The following is a 14,887-nucleotide window of genomic DNA, read 5'->3' as shown; positions in this document are numbered from 1 at the left end:
CTACAGTAAGGTGACAGACTGCCAGGAACTGTGTGGATGGAGGAGGGAGGAAAGCCAGGGGGGAAACGAAAGTTAGTTCTGCAATACTGGAAGAAGGAAGAACTGCCGACTATAGAAGAATGGACTTTAAAAGTTTCCAACCTGGCGGAAATGGCAAAGATATCAGCGTACTTGAAAGACCATTCGCAACAGAGATATATTGTGGAGTGGAAAAAATGGATTGATTACATCCAGAATAAATAGGGGACTAAAAAGTTTCACTTAGCATTTGAATAAGTATGGATGTGATATTTATATTGCTTGTAGTCATTTTATAAGAGTTAAAGCGCGATAGATTTAATAGTTTATTGTTGTTTGCATATGGTAGCTTATGATTGTTTTTACTTTTATACCTTGTATTTAGCTCTGGGAAGTCGGGGAGGGGGGAAGGGGAGGGAGGGAGGTGTTGGGGTGGGTTGGGAAGAGGGGAGGGGGTTGGGAGGGTTTTTTTGTTTTGTTAAAGATAAAATGTACTGAAAAACTTTTTAATTAAAAAAAAGAAAGTTAGTTCTGCAGGAGGGAGAGAAGCAAGGGGCGAAACGAAAGTTAGTTCTGCAGGAGGGAGAGAAGCAAGGGGTGAAACGAAAGTTAGTTCTGCAGGAGGGAGAGAAGCAAAGGGTGAAACGAAAGTTAGTTCTGCAGGAGGGAGAGAAGCAAGGGAGAGAACGAAGTAAAAGTTAGGACGGAGGAAAGCCGAGCTGGGAAAAGAAGTAAGTTCCGCATCTCTTCAAGCGGCTGTTTCAAGGTTATCGGGCGTAGCAGCTGCATCTCTTCCTGTACATGGGCTGGCTGTTACCAAAACATCCTGCCTGAACTTCTGTTCACAGGGGGTGGGTGATGGGAGATAGGTAAGGAAGGGGAAGGTTAAACCCGGGGCTTTGGGCACGCGATTCTGAGTTCTGTCTATATACACTACTGCAGGACGCTTGACTTCTGATCAAGCCATGGCTTTTTCAACAGATGGAGCCAAGGATGTTTTTTGATTTAGAGGTTTAATTGCCAGCAGGTCTGACGCATCGAGCGGTTTCCCCACCCTGCCAACGGGCTGTGAGAATCACTTTTGAGGCAGAGGAGGAAGGGACGCGGCCAAGGCGGCGGCGAGGTAAGACATTTCTGTGCATTTAATTCACACCAACATGGATGAAGATCAGGAACAGATTTCATTTATCTTGAAAGCAGTTCATGAAACTGTTCTTAAAGCCACTGATGAAATAAGAGGCTACAGAAAAGAACAAGATGTCAACCTAGATGTTGTTGGTGTTGTTGTTGTTAGCTGCGAAGTCGTGTCCGACCCATCGCGACCCTATGGACAACGTTCCTCCAGGCCTTCCTGCCCTCTACCATTTTCTGGAGTCCATTTAGGCTCACGCCCACTGCTTCAGTGACTCCATCCAGCCACCTCATTCTCTGTCGTCCCTTTCTTCTCTTGCCCTCAATCTTTCCCAGCATGAGGCTCTTCTCCAGTCAGTCCTTCCTTCTCATTAGGTGGCCAAAGTATTTGAGTTTCAGCTTCAGGATCTGGCCTTCTAAAGAGCAGTCAGGGTTGATCTTCTCTAGGACTGACCGGTTTGATCGCCTTGCAGTCCAAGGAACTCGCAGGAGTCTTCTCCAGCACCAGTTCAAAGGCCTCAATTCTTTGGTGCTCAGCCTTTTTATGGTCCAACTTTCACTGCCATACATTGCAACTGGGAAGTCCATACCCTTGACTATACGCACTTTTGTTGACAGGGTGATGTCTCTGCTTTTTAGTGTGCTGTCTAGATTTGCCATGGCTTTCCTCCCCAGGAGCAAGCGTCTTTTAATTTCTTGGTCAGTCTAGATATAAGAACGCAAGCCTTGATCACAACCAAAGAATTAACTACACAGAATGTAATAGAAGAAGTAGAGCAATTAAATACTATGATAGAAGATTCAACTGATCCACAAACACAGTTTGTGGAAAACCCAGAAAAGGGATTGACAACTTTGAAAATGGAAAAGACTTTCTATATAAACCAGAAGAAACTTGAGGATCAAGAAGAAGAACAGATCAAAGGGAAGATAAACATTTCAGGACAACTACGATACGATTTGTTTGCCCCTTCAAAAAAATGGCGACTGAAAAATATATTGATAAATGCAATAAACATGTTTTTACTTAGCTGATATAATAAAAACTACTAGCTTAATTATGTGATAATAGACATTAAGAGGAAAAGAGAGGAAGTGTTTGATGTTGAAACGAGAAAATTTGGTTACTAAATTTAAGACTTGGAAATTAATAGGGAATAAGAATGTTATACTATATTATCAGTTAGTTGATGTAAGATAGTGAGAAATATTAGTGAGAAATAGAATATATCTAAATAGATAAGATATGTATTCTGAATATTAGACTTTGTGATGAATTGTGAAAATGGGAACTTTGGTTCCTCAAAACTTGGAAATTATAAAGTTAAATATTAACAGGAAATTAAAAATCGGGGAAAACTAATTAGGACATTGACTGTCTATAAAGGCTGAATGTTAAAATAATAAGGATACGTATAAGCCAAAAATTATGGATAAATATAAGAATGTCATTTTTATTTAATTGATTTAATAAGAATTGTATTAGTTTAAAGAGGAGACAGTAAGTGCTAAGGGGAAAAGAGAGGAAAAATTTAATGTGGTAGCTTGAGACTTGTACTAAGGATACTAGTATATTATTGTATTATCGATTAACCCAGCCACCACATGCTTTTTAAATACTGAAATGTAAAACTAGGAAATCAATAAAACTTAAAAAAAAAATCTGTGTCCAAAATAGGAATGCAGTTTGAGAAAATGTATCAGGATTTTATCCTTCTTGGTTCACTTTAGGATAAAGGCAGGGAACAGGGAGGCCCATTCAGACTCAGTTTCTGTAACCCTGTAAGAAACGTAGTTTTGGTATTCATGACTTTGGTGTCCAACTCTGATCTATCTGGGACGGCAGACACCCCTTTGCCTCAGGCTGCCACAGAGGAGAAAGATTCAACCTATTCTCCACAGCACCTGAAGGCAGGACAAGAAGCTTGTTAAAGAGAGAAACAACCTAGAACTAAATTTCCTGTCAATGAGAACAATTAAGCAGTGGAACCACCCACCTACAGAAGTTGTGAATGATCCCAACACTGGAGGTTTTTAAGAAGAGACCAGCCAGTCCTTTGTTTGAAGTAGTATAGGGTCTCCTGAGCAGGGGGTTGGACTAGAAGACATCCTCCAAGTTCTCTTCCAACCCTATTATTCTATGTTATGTGTTCACTCAACAGGCCGAAATAGAGTCAGGGAAACCTGTTCAGGCTGTCTTCGAATTGACCAACATGGCTTCGGTACGAGAAGTGTCCAGTTTCACCGAAGACTTGCTGTGCCCCATTTGCCTCTCCCTCTTTCGGGACCCCCGCATGCTGAAGTGCGGCCACAGCTTCTGCGCTCCCTGCCTGGAGCCCTGCATCCCCAAGGGGCAAAGACGCGGGCTCTGCCCTCAGTGCCGGCGCCCCTTCGCTTTGCGTTGCATAACCATCAACCGAGCCCTCTGCAGCTTGGTCGAGAAGGCCCGGCTCCTGAAGCTGGATGAAGGGGCTCAGCTGAGCGGCACAGGCAGCTGGTACTTCTGTGAGGAACACGAGGAGCCCCTCAAGCTCTTCTGCAGCCAAGATGAGAAGCCCGTCTGCGTCATCTGCCGGGACTTGCCTCAGCACCGGGGACACGACTTCCTGCCCATCAAAAACGCGGTTCAGACCTATCAGGTGAGAGCTGATCCTGGGAAGAGAAAGAAGGAGGCCTTTGGTCGAACAAGACACTAATCTCTCTCTCTCTCTCTCTCTCTCTCTCTCTCTCTCTCTCTCTCTCTCTCTCTGTATCCCTCCCTCCCTCCTTCCCTTCCCCCCCTCTCTCTCATATTTCATCTCATTCTCTATCTCTCCACTCGAGATTGTTTATTTTGCAAGCCAAGATAAAATACAAGTAAAGTTCATATTATATATGAATCATAATAATAAACAGGGACACTGAAATGGAGCTTATGAAGCCTCCAAAATATTTACCAGTAAATATAGATTTCCACTCTGAAATGCATGAAGCAACACTAATACCGTACTGAATCTGTAACTCGCATACGGGTATATGCAATTCATCTCCCACTTCCTGAAGATTTGATCTATTAACCACTAGGTGGCTGCAAAGGGTAAGAGATGATTGCTATTGGAGGGAAGAATTTAGTTCTGGGAATTAGTTTGGGAGTGACAAACTAGCTTAAGGACATTATATGAAGAGCAGCATCATTGGGAAAGGAATTTCCCTCCAGGCAAGTTACAGGCTTACAAGAGAAAATACCTTTCAATTACACTTCCAGTTGCATTAGCTAAGCCATTATGGACTGGTCAGTTTCAAGGCACTCTCTAGGTCAGTGTTTCTCAATCTTAGTAAGTAAGATGTGCGGACTTCAACTCCAGAATTTCCCAGTCAGCAAGATTAAAATGGCTAAAGTTGAGAAACACTTGATTGATTATGCGCCATCAAGTTGTTTTCAGCTCCTGCTGACCACACAGAGAATGAATGCAGGAATATAAACCGTCTTCAGGGAAAATCTTTTAAGGAATGTATGGCATTATTGCTATCCAGTCTTTGAAAAGATGTTCAATCAATCAAATCTTTATTGCAGTCATGCACCAGCACAAGGATAATGGGATATAAACAATCATTTTTTAAAAAAGCTAAAAAATATAAAAAGAAAACCTGTACAAAAAACCATATATTAAAAAAAGCTGAAAGATACCCAGAAAAAGCAAAAGTCTAAAAAAGTTATCTCAGCAAAAAGAAATACATTTAATAAATGCAGGGGAACATCAACAATTAATATATTGGTAACTAAATCTATCACAGTAAGAAACACTCTTAACTAACAAATTAAATGCTCATTCAGGCTGGCTGGGGAACAGATTTTAAGGGCTGTTGAGCAGAACCTGGCAACAGAAATGTTAACAGCAGGATTAGCGTCTGCAGGCAGCAGGGAGGAATAAAATTGTCCTGGGATCAATCAAATGATGGTGTTCATTTTAAGTCAGACCTGAATTTTCTCTTCCTTTCAGGACCAGCTGAAAGCATCTCTGGAGCCTCTTGAGGAAGATCTCAGGCGGTTGAAAAGGAGCCAGTGTCACCAGCAGGAGAACATTGTCGAATTAAAGGTGCAGCTGGAGAAGTGGTGATGATTGGACTTTCTGTTTAACCTTAAACTGAGTGTATCTTCTCTCTCTTGATCCCAGCAACCATTGCTGTCAACGCTACCGTTTGTAGCTCAGTGGCTTAATATTAGGTGTTTGAGGGTCAGCATTTAATCCAGGCTCCTGCAATTTAGTCTAAAGAAAAGAAAAGCTACTTGCTTGCTTGACATTGAGAGCAACCAAAAATAAATACCAATGTTGTAGTGTGCCATTCAAGTGGCCAAAGGTGTCAGCCATGCATTTTCCAGGATATTCCATTCTTTTCCCTTTTCCCCTGGGATTCTCAATTTAGTTTTCAACACTTTGAAGCATTGTGGTGCTCTAGTCTAAGCTGCCACAAAAGACACTCTTATAATTAGAATTTTGTGTACCTATATAAGGGAATATTTGTAGCTCAGGGCTGACATGAGGGCACCTTGGTGCTTTCTGAGCTTGGTTGTTTTCTTGCAGATGTTTCCCTACTCAACTAGGTAACATCATCAGTGCGAGCAGGGAGTAAGCTTTGCACTCCGTTGTAGCACTGATGATATTACCTAGTTTGGTATTAAAACGTCTGCAAGAAAAACAGTCAAGCTCAGAGAGCACCAAGGACCCAACAGAACTTTCTTTGTGTGTGTATGTAAATAAATGGAACTCTATGTGTATGTATGTACATCTGTGTGTATATGTGTGTCGTCACTATAATAAAAAGGGCAAAAGATTTAAATTGGTGGTGTTGCTTAGGTAATCATCTTGGTGGCATTGATTGATTGATTATGAATTACCTGACAGTGAAATGGGTAGCAGAAAAATTTAATAAAGAAAATAAATTATACGCTATCAAGTAGTTTTCAACTCCTAGCAAAGCAGAGTTTCTCCGTGACAATTTATCCCTAACCTGGTTTTTCAGATCTTCTAGTGGTGCCCCTATTGCCACTGTAACTATGTCCACCATCTTGGCTTTTGTTCTTCCTCATCTTCTCTTGCTTTCCATCTTTCCTAGTATTAGAGCCTCCTTCACATGCCTGAAGAAGGATGTTTGAGTCGTTAGGGCTTCAAATAACGGCTGAAATGAGTTGATTTGTTTAATGGTCTATTGGATTTTTTTTTCACGGCTACCCAAGTTATTCTCAGGAGTCTTCTCCAAAACCAACATCACTGTGACAGGTGATCATTTCTGTTTGTCCAAACCACAATCTTTTGCTGTGCCCCATTTATGTTTTTCCAGACGTGCTCCAAATCCTTGGCTGATCATGTCTCTGGAGAGTTTGTGAAGATGCACCAGCTGCTGAACGACAGAGAGCTGGGTATAAAACAGGCCTTAGAAAACCAGCGAGAAAAGAACTTGGCTCAGATGGAAACCAAGTTAAAGGAACTGGACCGGAAGATGGCCTCATGTTCAGAAACTCTCTGTCGCGTACAGGCCGGCCTTGAATGCAAAGATCACATAAGCTTCCTTAAGGTAAGGAGGACTGTGGGATGTGGGGTTTTCTTGGGAAGGAAAAAAAACTTGCTGGGTGCATAGGTTTGTACCAAACAATTGTCAGAAGAATAATTTGGGGGTCCAACTCGAGCTGGGTTTGCAATGTAAATTATTGTAAGTAAAAATGAGTTCCAGAAAACTATGAGGAAAGAAGAAATACTTATTCTTAAAAGCAAAAGAAGGGGCAGGTTGCAAAGAAATGGGGTACAGTGGCAAAGTTTTATAGGGGGAGCTTGTCCGGGATGTGGAAGTGTCTACATGCTAAAGTGCGTGTGTGTGCTTGTGCTTGTGAACATACAGTTCTGCGGGGAGACTTAATTTAATTAACACTATTTCTGTTTGCAGACCTTTTCTTCCGTGGATTAGGCCTAGGTAACTTCTTTGGGGATTTGAGGAAGTTTGCTAATTTGATTAACTGGAGACACTGATTCTTAGACCGTTGTGGATTCTGTTAATATTTTAAGGGAAGATGGAAATAGTATAAAGAATAAAATATATTTGTCTGAAATGGAATGGGGTTTCCTGCCTGAGCAGGGGTTGGACTAGAAGATCTCCAAAGTCCCATCCAACATTATTGTTATTGTTATTACATTTGAATATAAAACTTCTCACACCATGATTTGTTCAATTAGTGTTTGTCACGACTGATAAAATCTCTGTGGTTTTTTTTTTATCTTTGTAAGCCACCCGTAATCACTTGAGAGTGAGTTGGAGTGGCTAAATAGATTTTCTTAAACATAAAATAAGTAAGACCGACTTTCTATAACAATTGCTAGATTCCATAGTTTCTTCATGTAAAAGTGAGATCGATTAGTATATGCGCCTTCATCACCTCAGATTGTCCATGGCATATCAAGGACTGTGACTTTACAGTCCTCAATTTTTGTTTCTTCTTTCAATGTTGTGATAGTATTTCACTGGCATTATTTTTTCCTGATAATAAACTAGGGCAGGATCTACTGAGAGCAGAATCTGTTGTGCACCATTAAAATGCAGGACCCGTTGACAGGAAAGTGGTTGATAACCCACTGACAGAATTATTTTGACGATTCTCTCACTTTTCTTTCTTTCCTTCCTTCCCTCACTCCCTCCTTCCCTCCCACAGGAGGCAAAAGAGTTGCTAGAGAGGTAAGTGGTGTTTCTCTTTTCTTAGACAGGTAGTTGCCGAATTATTATTATTATTTTTTTAAATTCCATTTATATCCCGCCCTTCTCCGAAGACTCAAGGCGGCTTACAAGCTTAGCAGTAGCCTTCATTCTATGTATATGCCTGCTTATTAGGGCTTTCACACATACCCCAAGCGGCATTATTACAAAGTCAGCTTAATTGCCCCCAACAATCTGGGTCCTCATTTTACCTACCTCGGAAGGATGGAAGGCTGAGTCAACCTTGAGCCTGGTGGGACTCGAACCTGCACTAATTGCAGGCAGCTGGTGTTACTTAAGGAGGCATTAGCCCACTGCTCCACAGTTAGGACCAAAATTTCCACTGATAAGCAAAGTGGTTGTTAAAATGTCACCTCTGATTTTACGATTTTTTTTGCCATGGTTGTTAAGTGAACAACTGCAGTCGTTAAGCGAATCCAGCCTCTCCCATTGAATTTTCTTGCTCCAAGGTCGCAAATGGCAGTCATGTGACCCCCAAACACGGCAACTGTTGTAAATGCATGCTGGTTTGCCAAGCACCTGTACCTTGGTCACGACCATGTGGATGCTACAAGGGCTGTAAATGTGAGGACCGGTTGTAAATCCCTCTTTTCAAGGGTCTCTCAATGAATAGCTGTTAAGTCGAAGATTACCTACATAGTAAATATATGAAAGGAAGAAAAGAGTGAAGCAGCAGGGAGGGCTGACTCTGCAGTGTACATCAGTTTGCCTGCGAACACAAATTGGCACGGGGAAGACTTGCCAGTTGAGTAGAAAAAGGGCAGCTGGACTTCCATCTTTCAGAAGCTGCTGGATTTGCCAAAATGAGTAGGTGAAGCTCCTCCACGAATGGAAGTGAAGATGGTTACTTGTTTGCTTCCACTGAAAAATCTCTGCTACAATTCTTGGGAGCTGAGGGAAAACAAGGTTGATTTGAGTTCATTGTTCTTCTGGCCTTTGGCTCCGACAGTACCAAAATCACTGTTAAAATCTCTGTAAAACTAGTAAAACACCATAACTTTTGATGATGAACTGGTCATTTTCTTGGCAACAGTCTGGCCATCACTTTCTCCTGGTTTTTGCAGCTTCCCTGGGAAATATTAATAGGATCTGAACCTAATTAACTTTTTTGGAAATAATCCTGTGCTGGCTTTGTGCTGTTCTCTGCTGTGATTATAAGAAAAAATGCTTGGATGCTTCTAATAAAACCTAATTTATGGAGCAGAAGACAGACCCAGGTGTAATTGCCTTCCAGTTCTAATCTTCCCATTTTCGGCCAATATTTTTCATGCTATTTTTCCTTAGTGCATAAACTCCACTAAAGAGGTGAAAGAAAAAAAAAGATTGCATTTTTTTTGACAGTAGTACTCAGATATCTCTCTGTAGAAGAACCCAGGTGTGATTCCTCTAGGTTTGATAGAATTGGGACAGCTTATTCTAAAATGGTTGAACCTTTTGGGATGCTCTTTTTTCTACAGGGTCCGTAAGGAACAAGGAGCTCCAGATGAACCTGAACTAGATGCCGAACTCGTAGGAGAAGATGGGCTGGGGGCCAGCAGTGAAGATACAGATGAGTGTGAGAATGAGATTGATGTGAGAGGATTGATGAGAGTGTTGATGAGAGAGGATGAAGACGATGATGAGGAAGAAGAGGAGGAAGAAGAAGAGGAGGAGGAAGAAGAGGATGAACAAGAGGAAGACCAAGAGACTGCAGCAGGAGAAGAGGAGAAGGAAGAGGATGAAGATGAAGTGGTGGCTGTAGACTGGAACCTGGGCGAGTTTAAAGGACCTCTGCAATTCTACGCCTGGAAGCACCTGGGTGTGGTACATCCAGGTGAGATGAGGTTTTTAGAGCAAATGATGTATTGATGTATTGATGTATTACTTTTACACCCTACCTTAAGGGGTCTTTGATGCTCTCTGAGCTTGGTTGTTTTCTTGCAGATATTTCATTATCCAAACTAGGTAACATCATCAGCACTAGTTTGGGTTATGGAATGTCCGCAAGAAAACAACCAAACTCAGAGAGCACCAAGGACACCCCCCCAATTTCAACCCTGAGCTACAAATATTCTCCTTTATTGACCCCTTGCCTTTTATCTGGAAGTTCAAGGCTATGTACCTCCACAGCAATAACCCTGTAACGTGATGATGTTGATGAGGTTATCCATTCTGTGGGCCACATCTCTCCACATCTTCCAATTTTGCAGTACTTCTTCGAGTTTTTCTGTGCTCTGGCTGGTGTCAGCTTTGATGGTGTCCAGCCATCGTGTCCTTTGGCAGGCTGGTTTCCTTTTACCACTAACTCTTCAAACATAATTGCTGAATTGCTGTAATTACCCTATAACAGCGATGGCGAACCTTTTAGAGACCAAGTAGCCAAGCTGCAACCCCAAACCCACTTATGTATTTTAGAGACCAAGTAGCCAAGCTGCAACCCCAAACCCACTTATGTATTTTAGAGACCAAGTAGCCAAGCTGCAACCCCAAACCCACTTATGTATTGTCGGGTGACAGGTGGGCATGGCCCATGGGGTGGGCGTGGCCCATTGGGTGGGCGTGGCCCATTGGGTGGGCGTGGCTGTGGTGGTAACAGCAGACTGGATGGGACTAAAAAGTTCAATCTATTCCAACTTTGACAGATCTTTTTTTCCCCACAAATAGTTGAGATTGAGTTAGAAGAGGAAGAACTAGAGACTGCAGCAGGAGAAGAGGAGAAGGAAGAGGATGAAGATGAAGTGGTGGCTGTAGACTTGAACCTGGGCGAGTTTAAAGGACCTCTGCAATTCTACGCCTGGAAGCAGCTCCTGCGTGTGGTACATCCAGGTGAGATGAGGTTTTTAGAGCAAATGAATTGGTATTTTACTTTTACACCTACCTTAAGGGGTCTTTGATGCTCTCTCTGCTTGCTTGTTTTCTTGCAGATATTTCATTATCCAAACTAGGTAACATCATCAGCGCTAGTTTGGGTTATGGAATGTCTGCAAGAAAACAAGCAAGCTCAGACAGCACCAAGGACCCCCCATTTCAATCCTGAGCTACTGTCAGGACCCACCCCAATCCACGTCTTAGGAAGACAAAAACTCTTGGAGTCAGTTCTAGTCCAAAAGGAATCTTTACTAGGACATGCTTGGTTGTGGGAATACAAGACAGGACTTAGTATTGTTTTAAAAATTGAGATTTTATAAAGGGTACCCGGTTCAACCCCCCCTTCCGTCAACCCCATTTGGTCAGCCCCCATCCTTCTACTTCGTGTCATCCCTTTCATGGGGGGAAAAAAAGGAACTTCGAATCTTTATGGTTATTGCCTTCTTCCTCTCCAGAATTAAAAGAAGACACAAGTCAGATGCCTTCTTCTCTAACCCTCCCTTTTGTTCCCCCCAGTTCAGAAGGTTCCCTTGGTCTTTGAAATAACCTAAAGCAGGTTGAATCCACATAAGCTCCTCCTTCCTCGGGAGATGGCAGAATCCATATGGGGGGGATAATGTTTTAAACATACATTTACGAATGTGATATAAATGGATTCTGACAGCTACAAATATTCTCATTAATTGACCCCTTGCCTTTTATCTGGAAGTTCAAGGCTATGTTATCCACAGCGATAACCCTGTAATGTGATGATGTTGATGATGATACCCACTCAGTCATATCTGACTCTTGGCGATTCTATGGGCCAGATCTCTCCACAACTTCCAATGTTGCAGTGATTCTTTGGGTTTTTCTGTACTCTGGCTGGTCTCAGCTTTGATGGTGTCCAACCATCGTGTTCTTTGGCTTTGGCTTTTCATTTTACCACTAACTCTTCCAAACATAATTGCTTAATTGCTGTAATCACCCCATAACATATAATTACCCTGTAATGTAATTTGGGCTAAAACAGAGAAAGGAAGCTTCAGAAATAATGAGGGTGGCAGAAGCGTTATTAAAAGATTGCTAACATATACACTCATTTGTATCTAATTTTTTTCCTGGACCACTTTATACTCCTGCAACAGCTGGCATTCTTGTTTCTTTCTTAATTCTTTCCATCTTCCCTCTCCAGTCCCTGCAAGCATCACTTTGGACTGCAACTCAGCTCATCCCAGCTTGGTCCTTCTGGAAGAAGACACCAAGGTCAAGCTCAGTCCCTACACACGAAAGCAACGAAAGCCAGAGCGCTTCACCTCGAGCCTGTGTGTGGTAGGACGGAAAGGCATAACCACTGGGCGCTTCTACTGGGAGATCCGAGTCGGGGACAGCAGCGGTTGGGTGGTGGGGGCGGCCAAAAAGTCTGTGGAGCGCAAGAAGCAGCTGAACTTTCTACCGAAGGAAGGCGTGTGGGCGATTGAGCTGAAGGCTGGAGAGTACCAGGCTCTGAGTGAACCCCGTACGCCCCTCTCGGTCTGCGGGAGGATGGAAAAAGTTGGGGTCTACCTGGACTTTGAAGGGGGGCAGCTCTCTTTTTACAACAGCAGCAGCATGACCCACCTTTACACCTTCCAAGAGTGCTTCCATGAAGAGCTGCTCCCCTTTCTCAGTACCCAAAGCAGCTACCCTCTCTCGGTGTGGGATCTGAAGCTTTGAGATCTGAAGCTCAGAGTGCCCCATTGCAATGAACAGCCTGGTGAAAATTGAAACCATTCAGATGTGCTAGAATGCAACAGTAGCAATAGCATGTAGACTTATACAGTATACCATGCCAGAATGCTTTATACACTACTCTCTGGGCGGTTTACAATATCAGCATATTGCCCCCAACAATCTGGCTCCTCATTTTATGGACCTGGAAGTATGGAAGACTGAGTCAACCTTGAGTCACATCAGGATTGAACTCCGCGCTGTGGGCAGAGTTTGCCTGCAATACTGCATTCTAACCACTGCGCCACCAGGGCTCCTTCAAGAGACAGTCCAATCTGTTCAGGCTTTGCAAACAGTTGCTGAAAGATTTGAAACTGGCCTGACCTGACTATTGTGGTCCATGATGATTGCTCTCGGCGCAGAGAGTTCTATGAGTACAGCTTTCAACTTGACCTTCTATTTGTGCTTAATTTTCTTGAGCAATTGACAGTAGTGAGGAAAGAGGTTGCCTCTGTTCACCTGTGGTGCAAGATTTTACCTGCTTTCAATGCATTCCACTGCAGGCAGAAACAATGAGAGCAAGCCGTACTTCCTGTCCTTGGTTGGGAAGGCCTCAGTAGGGATATTCAAATATTCAAATACTAGGTTGTATTAATAGCTCAACAAGGTTTGATTTACCTTGTCACCCATTAATGCTGTAGGGCATTGCATGCCAAAACAACTAGGCACAAGGACTGTTGTTTCTCCCATGCCATCACTCTGCTAAAAAACTAATTCTCACAACATTGTCTTATGTCCCTGGGATGTCACACCACCTGGTAGGGCTGTATTACTATTATCCTTCTCAACTTTCCTATTATCTATTCCTTTATCATATGATTTATGCTGATTGCTTTTATGTAGTATCCTATTATGATTTATGTTGATTGCTTGTTTAGTATCTTATGACAATCACTGAGTGTTGTATATTATGATTTATAATGATTGCATTTTACTGTATGATTATGATCATGTTTTATCACTTGTTGCTTTAATGTATGCTGAAAGCTTATGCACCAGACACAATTCTTTACGTGTCCAATCACACTTGACCAATAAAGAATTCTATTCTGTTCCATTCCGTTCCATTCCATTCCATTCCATTCCATTCCATTCCATTCCATTCCATTCCATTCTATTCTATTCTATTCTATTCTATTCTATTCTATTCTATTCTATTCTATTCTATTCTATTCTATTCTATTCTATTCTATTCTATTCTATTCTATTTTCTAAGTGAAGAATTCTTAATAAAGAATTCTATTAAGGAAGCAAAAGTTGGACTTTAAGGAACCAGGATAGAAAGCTTATTGACTCTTTTGAACTTTGGATTCCTCTATTTTTTCCTATCCTCGGCCATCATATTTAGAATATTGCTTTCACTGGGCAAGTCACTGTCTTCCTTACCTGCAATGTTCAAATGACACCTTTCAGTACCTATAAACAATAGCTGCACAGGAACAGAGAATTGATTAGGCTCCTAAATCTGGAAGAACCGTGGTGGCTCAGTGGTTAGAATGCAGTATTGCAGGCTAATTCTGACTGCCAGCCAGCTGCCTGCAGTTCGATTCTGACCAGCTCAAGGTTGACTCAATCTTCCATCCTTTGGAGGTTGGTAAAAATTGTTGGGGTCAATATACTGACTCTAAACCACTTAGAAAGGGCTGTAAAGCACTATGAAGCGGTATATAAGCCTACGTTCTATTGCTATTGCTATCTCTATTTGATGTTGGACATGTGCTGGATCAATTGGCACTCAACTTTCAATGATTGCAGTTATTCCCAATCTCTACTTGAAATTAAACTGTTTATTTCTCGGTGTAAACTGTCAGGCAAATCTCACTCCCACCTGGAACTTCTTTTCAGAGTGGATCTATAGCAGGGGTGTCAAACTGCCAGGCCGTGGGCTGGATGCATCACTGCGCCCACCCCATTGCCGGCAATGGAGGAAAAGCTCCAATACGTCACGTGACGTCACGAGTTTGACATCTCTGATCTATAGGAAGAGGATCAAGATGGTATTAGTGAAATGTTTCTCAACCTTAGTTGCTCTAAGAGTGTGGACTTCAACTCCCAGACTTCCTCAGTCAGCATGTTTAATCTCAAGAGTTGTCAAGATCAAGAAATGCTGATTGACACCTGTCATTTTCCTCCTGGTGCCCTCCTTTTGAGGTTGTTGGTTGGCTGATTCTTCTTTTTTTTTTTAACATTTGTAAGTCACCCAACTCCCAACATCTATAGACTGCTCGTAAGTAAAAACAAGGAAAAAGAATGCAATAACTGACAGATACAAAGAAAGAAGATGGCAAGAATAAAAAAACCAGCCCTGAAGAGGAATGAAATAGAAATGAAGCCACATAATCCAAAGGGGCATAATTCTTCCTTGCCAAAACCTGGGTCAAGGGCCAGGTCTTCATGGCCC

The 14,887-nt window shown here is 42.2% G+C and overlaps 1 protein-coding gene across 3 annotated transcripts; it reads left to right on the top strand.

Annotated features, from left to right (window-relative positions):
• The first annotated feature begins 603 nt into the window (after positions 1-603).
• On the top strand, positions 604-13,541 carry LOC308663935 (E3 ubiquitin-protein ligase TRIM69-like). Of its 3 annotated transcripts, none has more exons than XM_081320755.1 (9): positions 604-749; positions 1,043-1,141; positions 3,312-3,788; positions 5,130-5,225; positions 6,469-6,702; positions 7,829-7,851; positions 9,348-9,703; positions 10,534-10,695; positions 11,912-13,541. In XM_081320755.1, the coding sequence occupies exons 3-9, from the start codon at positions 3,363-3,365 to the stop codon at positions 12,430-12,432; spliced, it is 1,818 nt and encodes a 605-aa protein (XP_081176881.1). In that variant the 5' UTR covers positions 604-749; positions 1,043-1,141; positions 3,312-3,362; the 3' UTR covers positions 12,433-13,541. The 3 variants fall into 3 exon arrangements, with proteins under 3 accessions (XP_081176881.1, XP_081176880.1, XP_081176879.1); XM_081320754.1 differs by having other exon boundaries at positions 1,000-1,141; XM_081320753.1 differs by lacking the exon at positions 604-749 and having other exon boundaries at positions 799-1,141.
• Positions 13,542-14,887: the final 1,346 nt, after the last annotated feature.

Source organism: Vipera berus, assembly GCF_964194415.1.
Source record: "Vipera berus genome assembly, chromosome: 2".
NCBI classification, from domain to species: domain Eukaryota; kingdom Metazoa; phylum Chordata; class Lepidosauria; order Squamata; family Viperidae; genus Vipera; species Vipera berus.
The sequence above is the reverse complement of the archived record's forward strand: the minus strand, read 5'-3'. Positions and strand labels throughout refer to the sequence as shown.

Excerpts from the sequence above, each read along its gene's own strand:
- LOC308663935 (XM_081320755.1), top strand. The coding sequence starts at position 3,363 with ATGGCTTCGGTACGAGAAGTGTCCAGTTTCACCGAAGACTTGCTGTGC. Across the intron at positions 5,226-6,468 it reads AGAACATTGTCGAATTAAAG|ACGTGCTCCAAATCCTTGGC; the intron begins GTGCAGCTGGAG and ends ATGTTTTTCCAG. Across the intron at positions 7,852-9,347 it reads GCAAAAGAGTTGCTAGAGAG|GGTCCGTAAGGAACAAGGAG; the intron begins GTAAGTGGTGTT and ends TTTTTTCTACAG.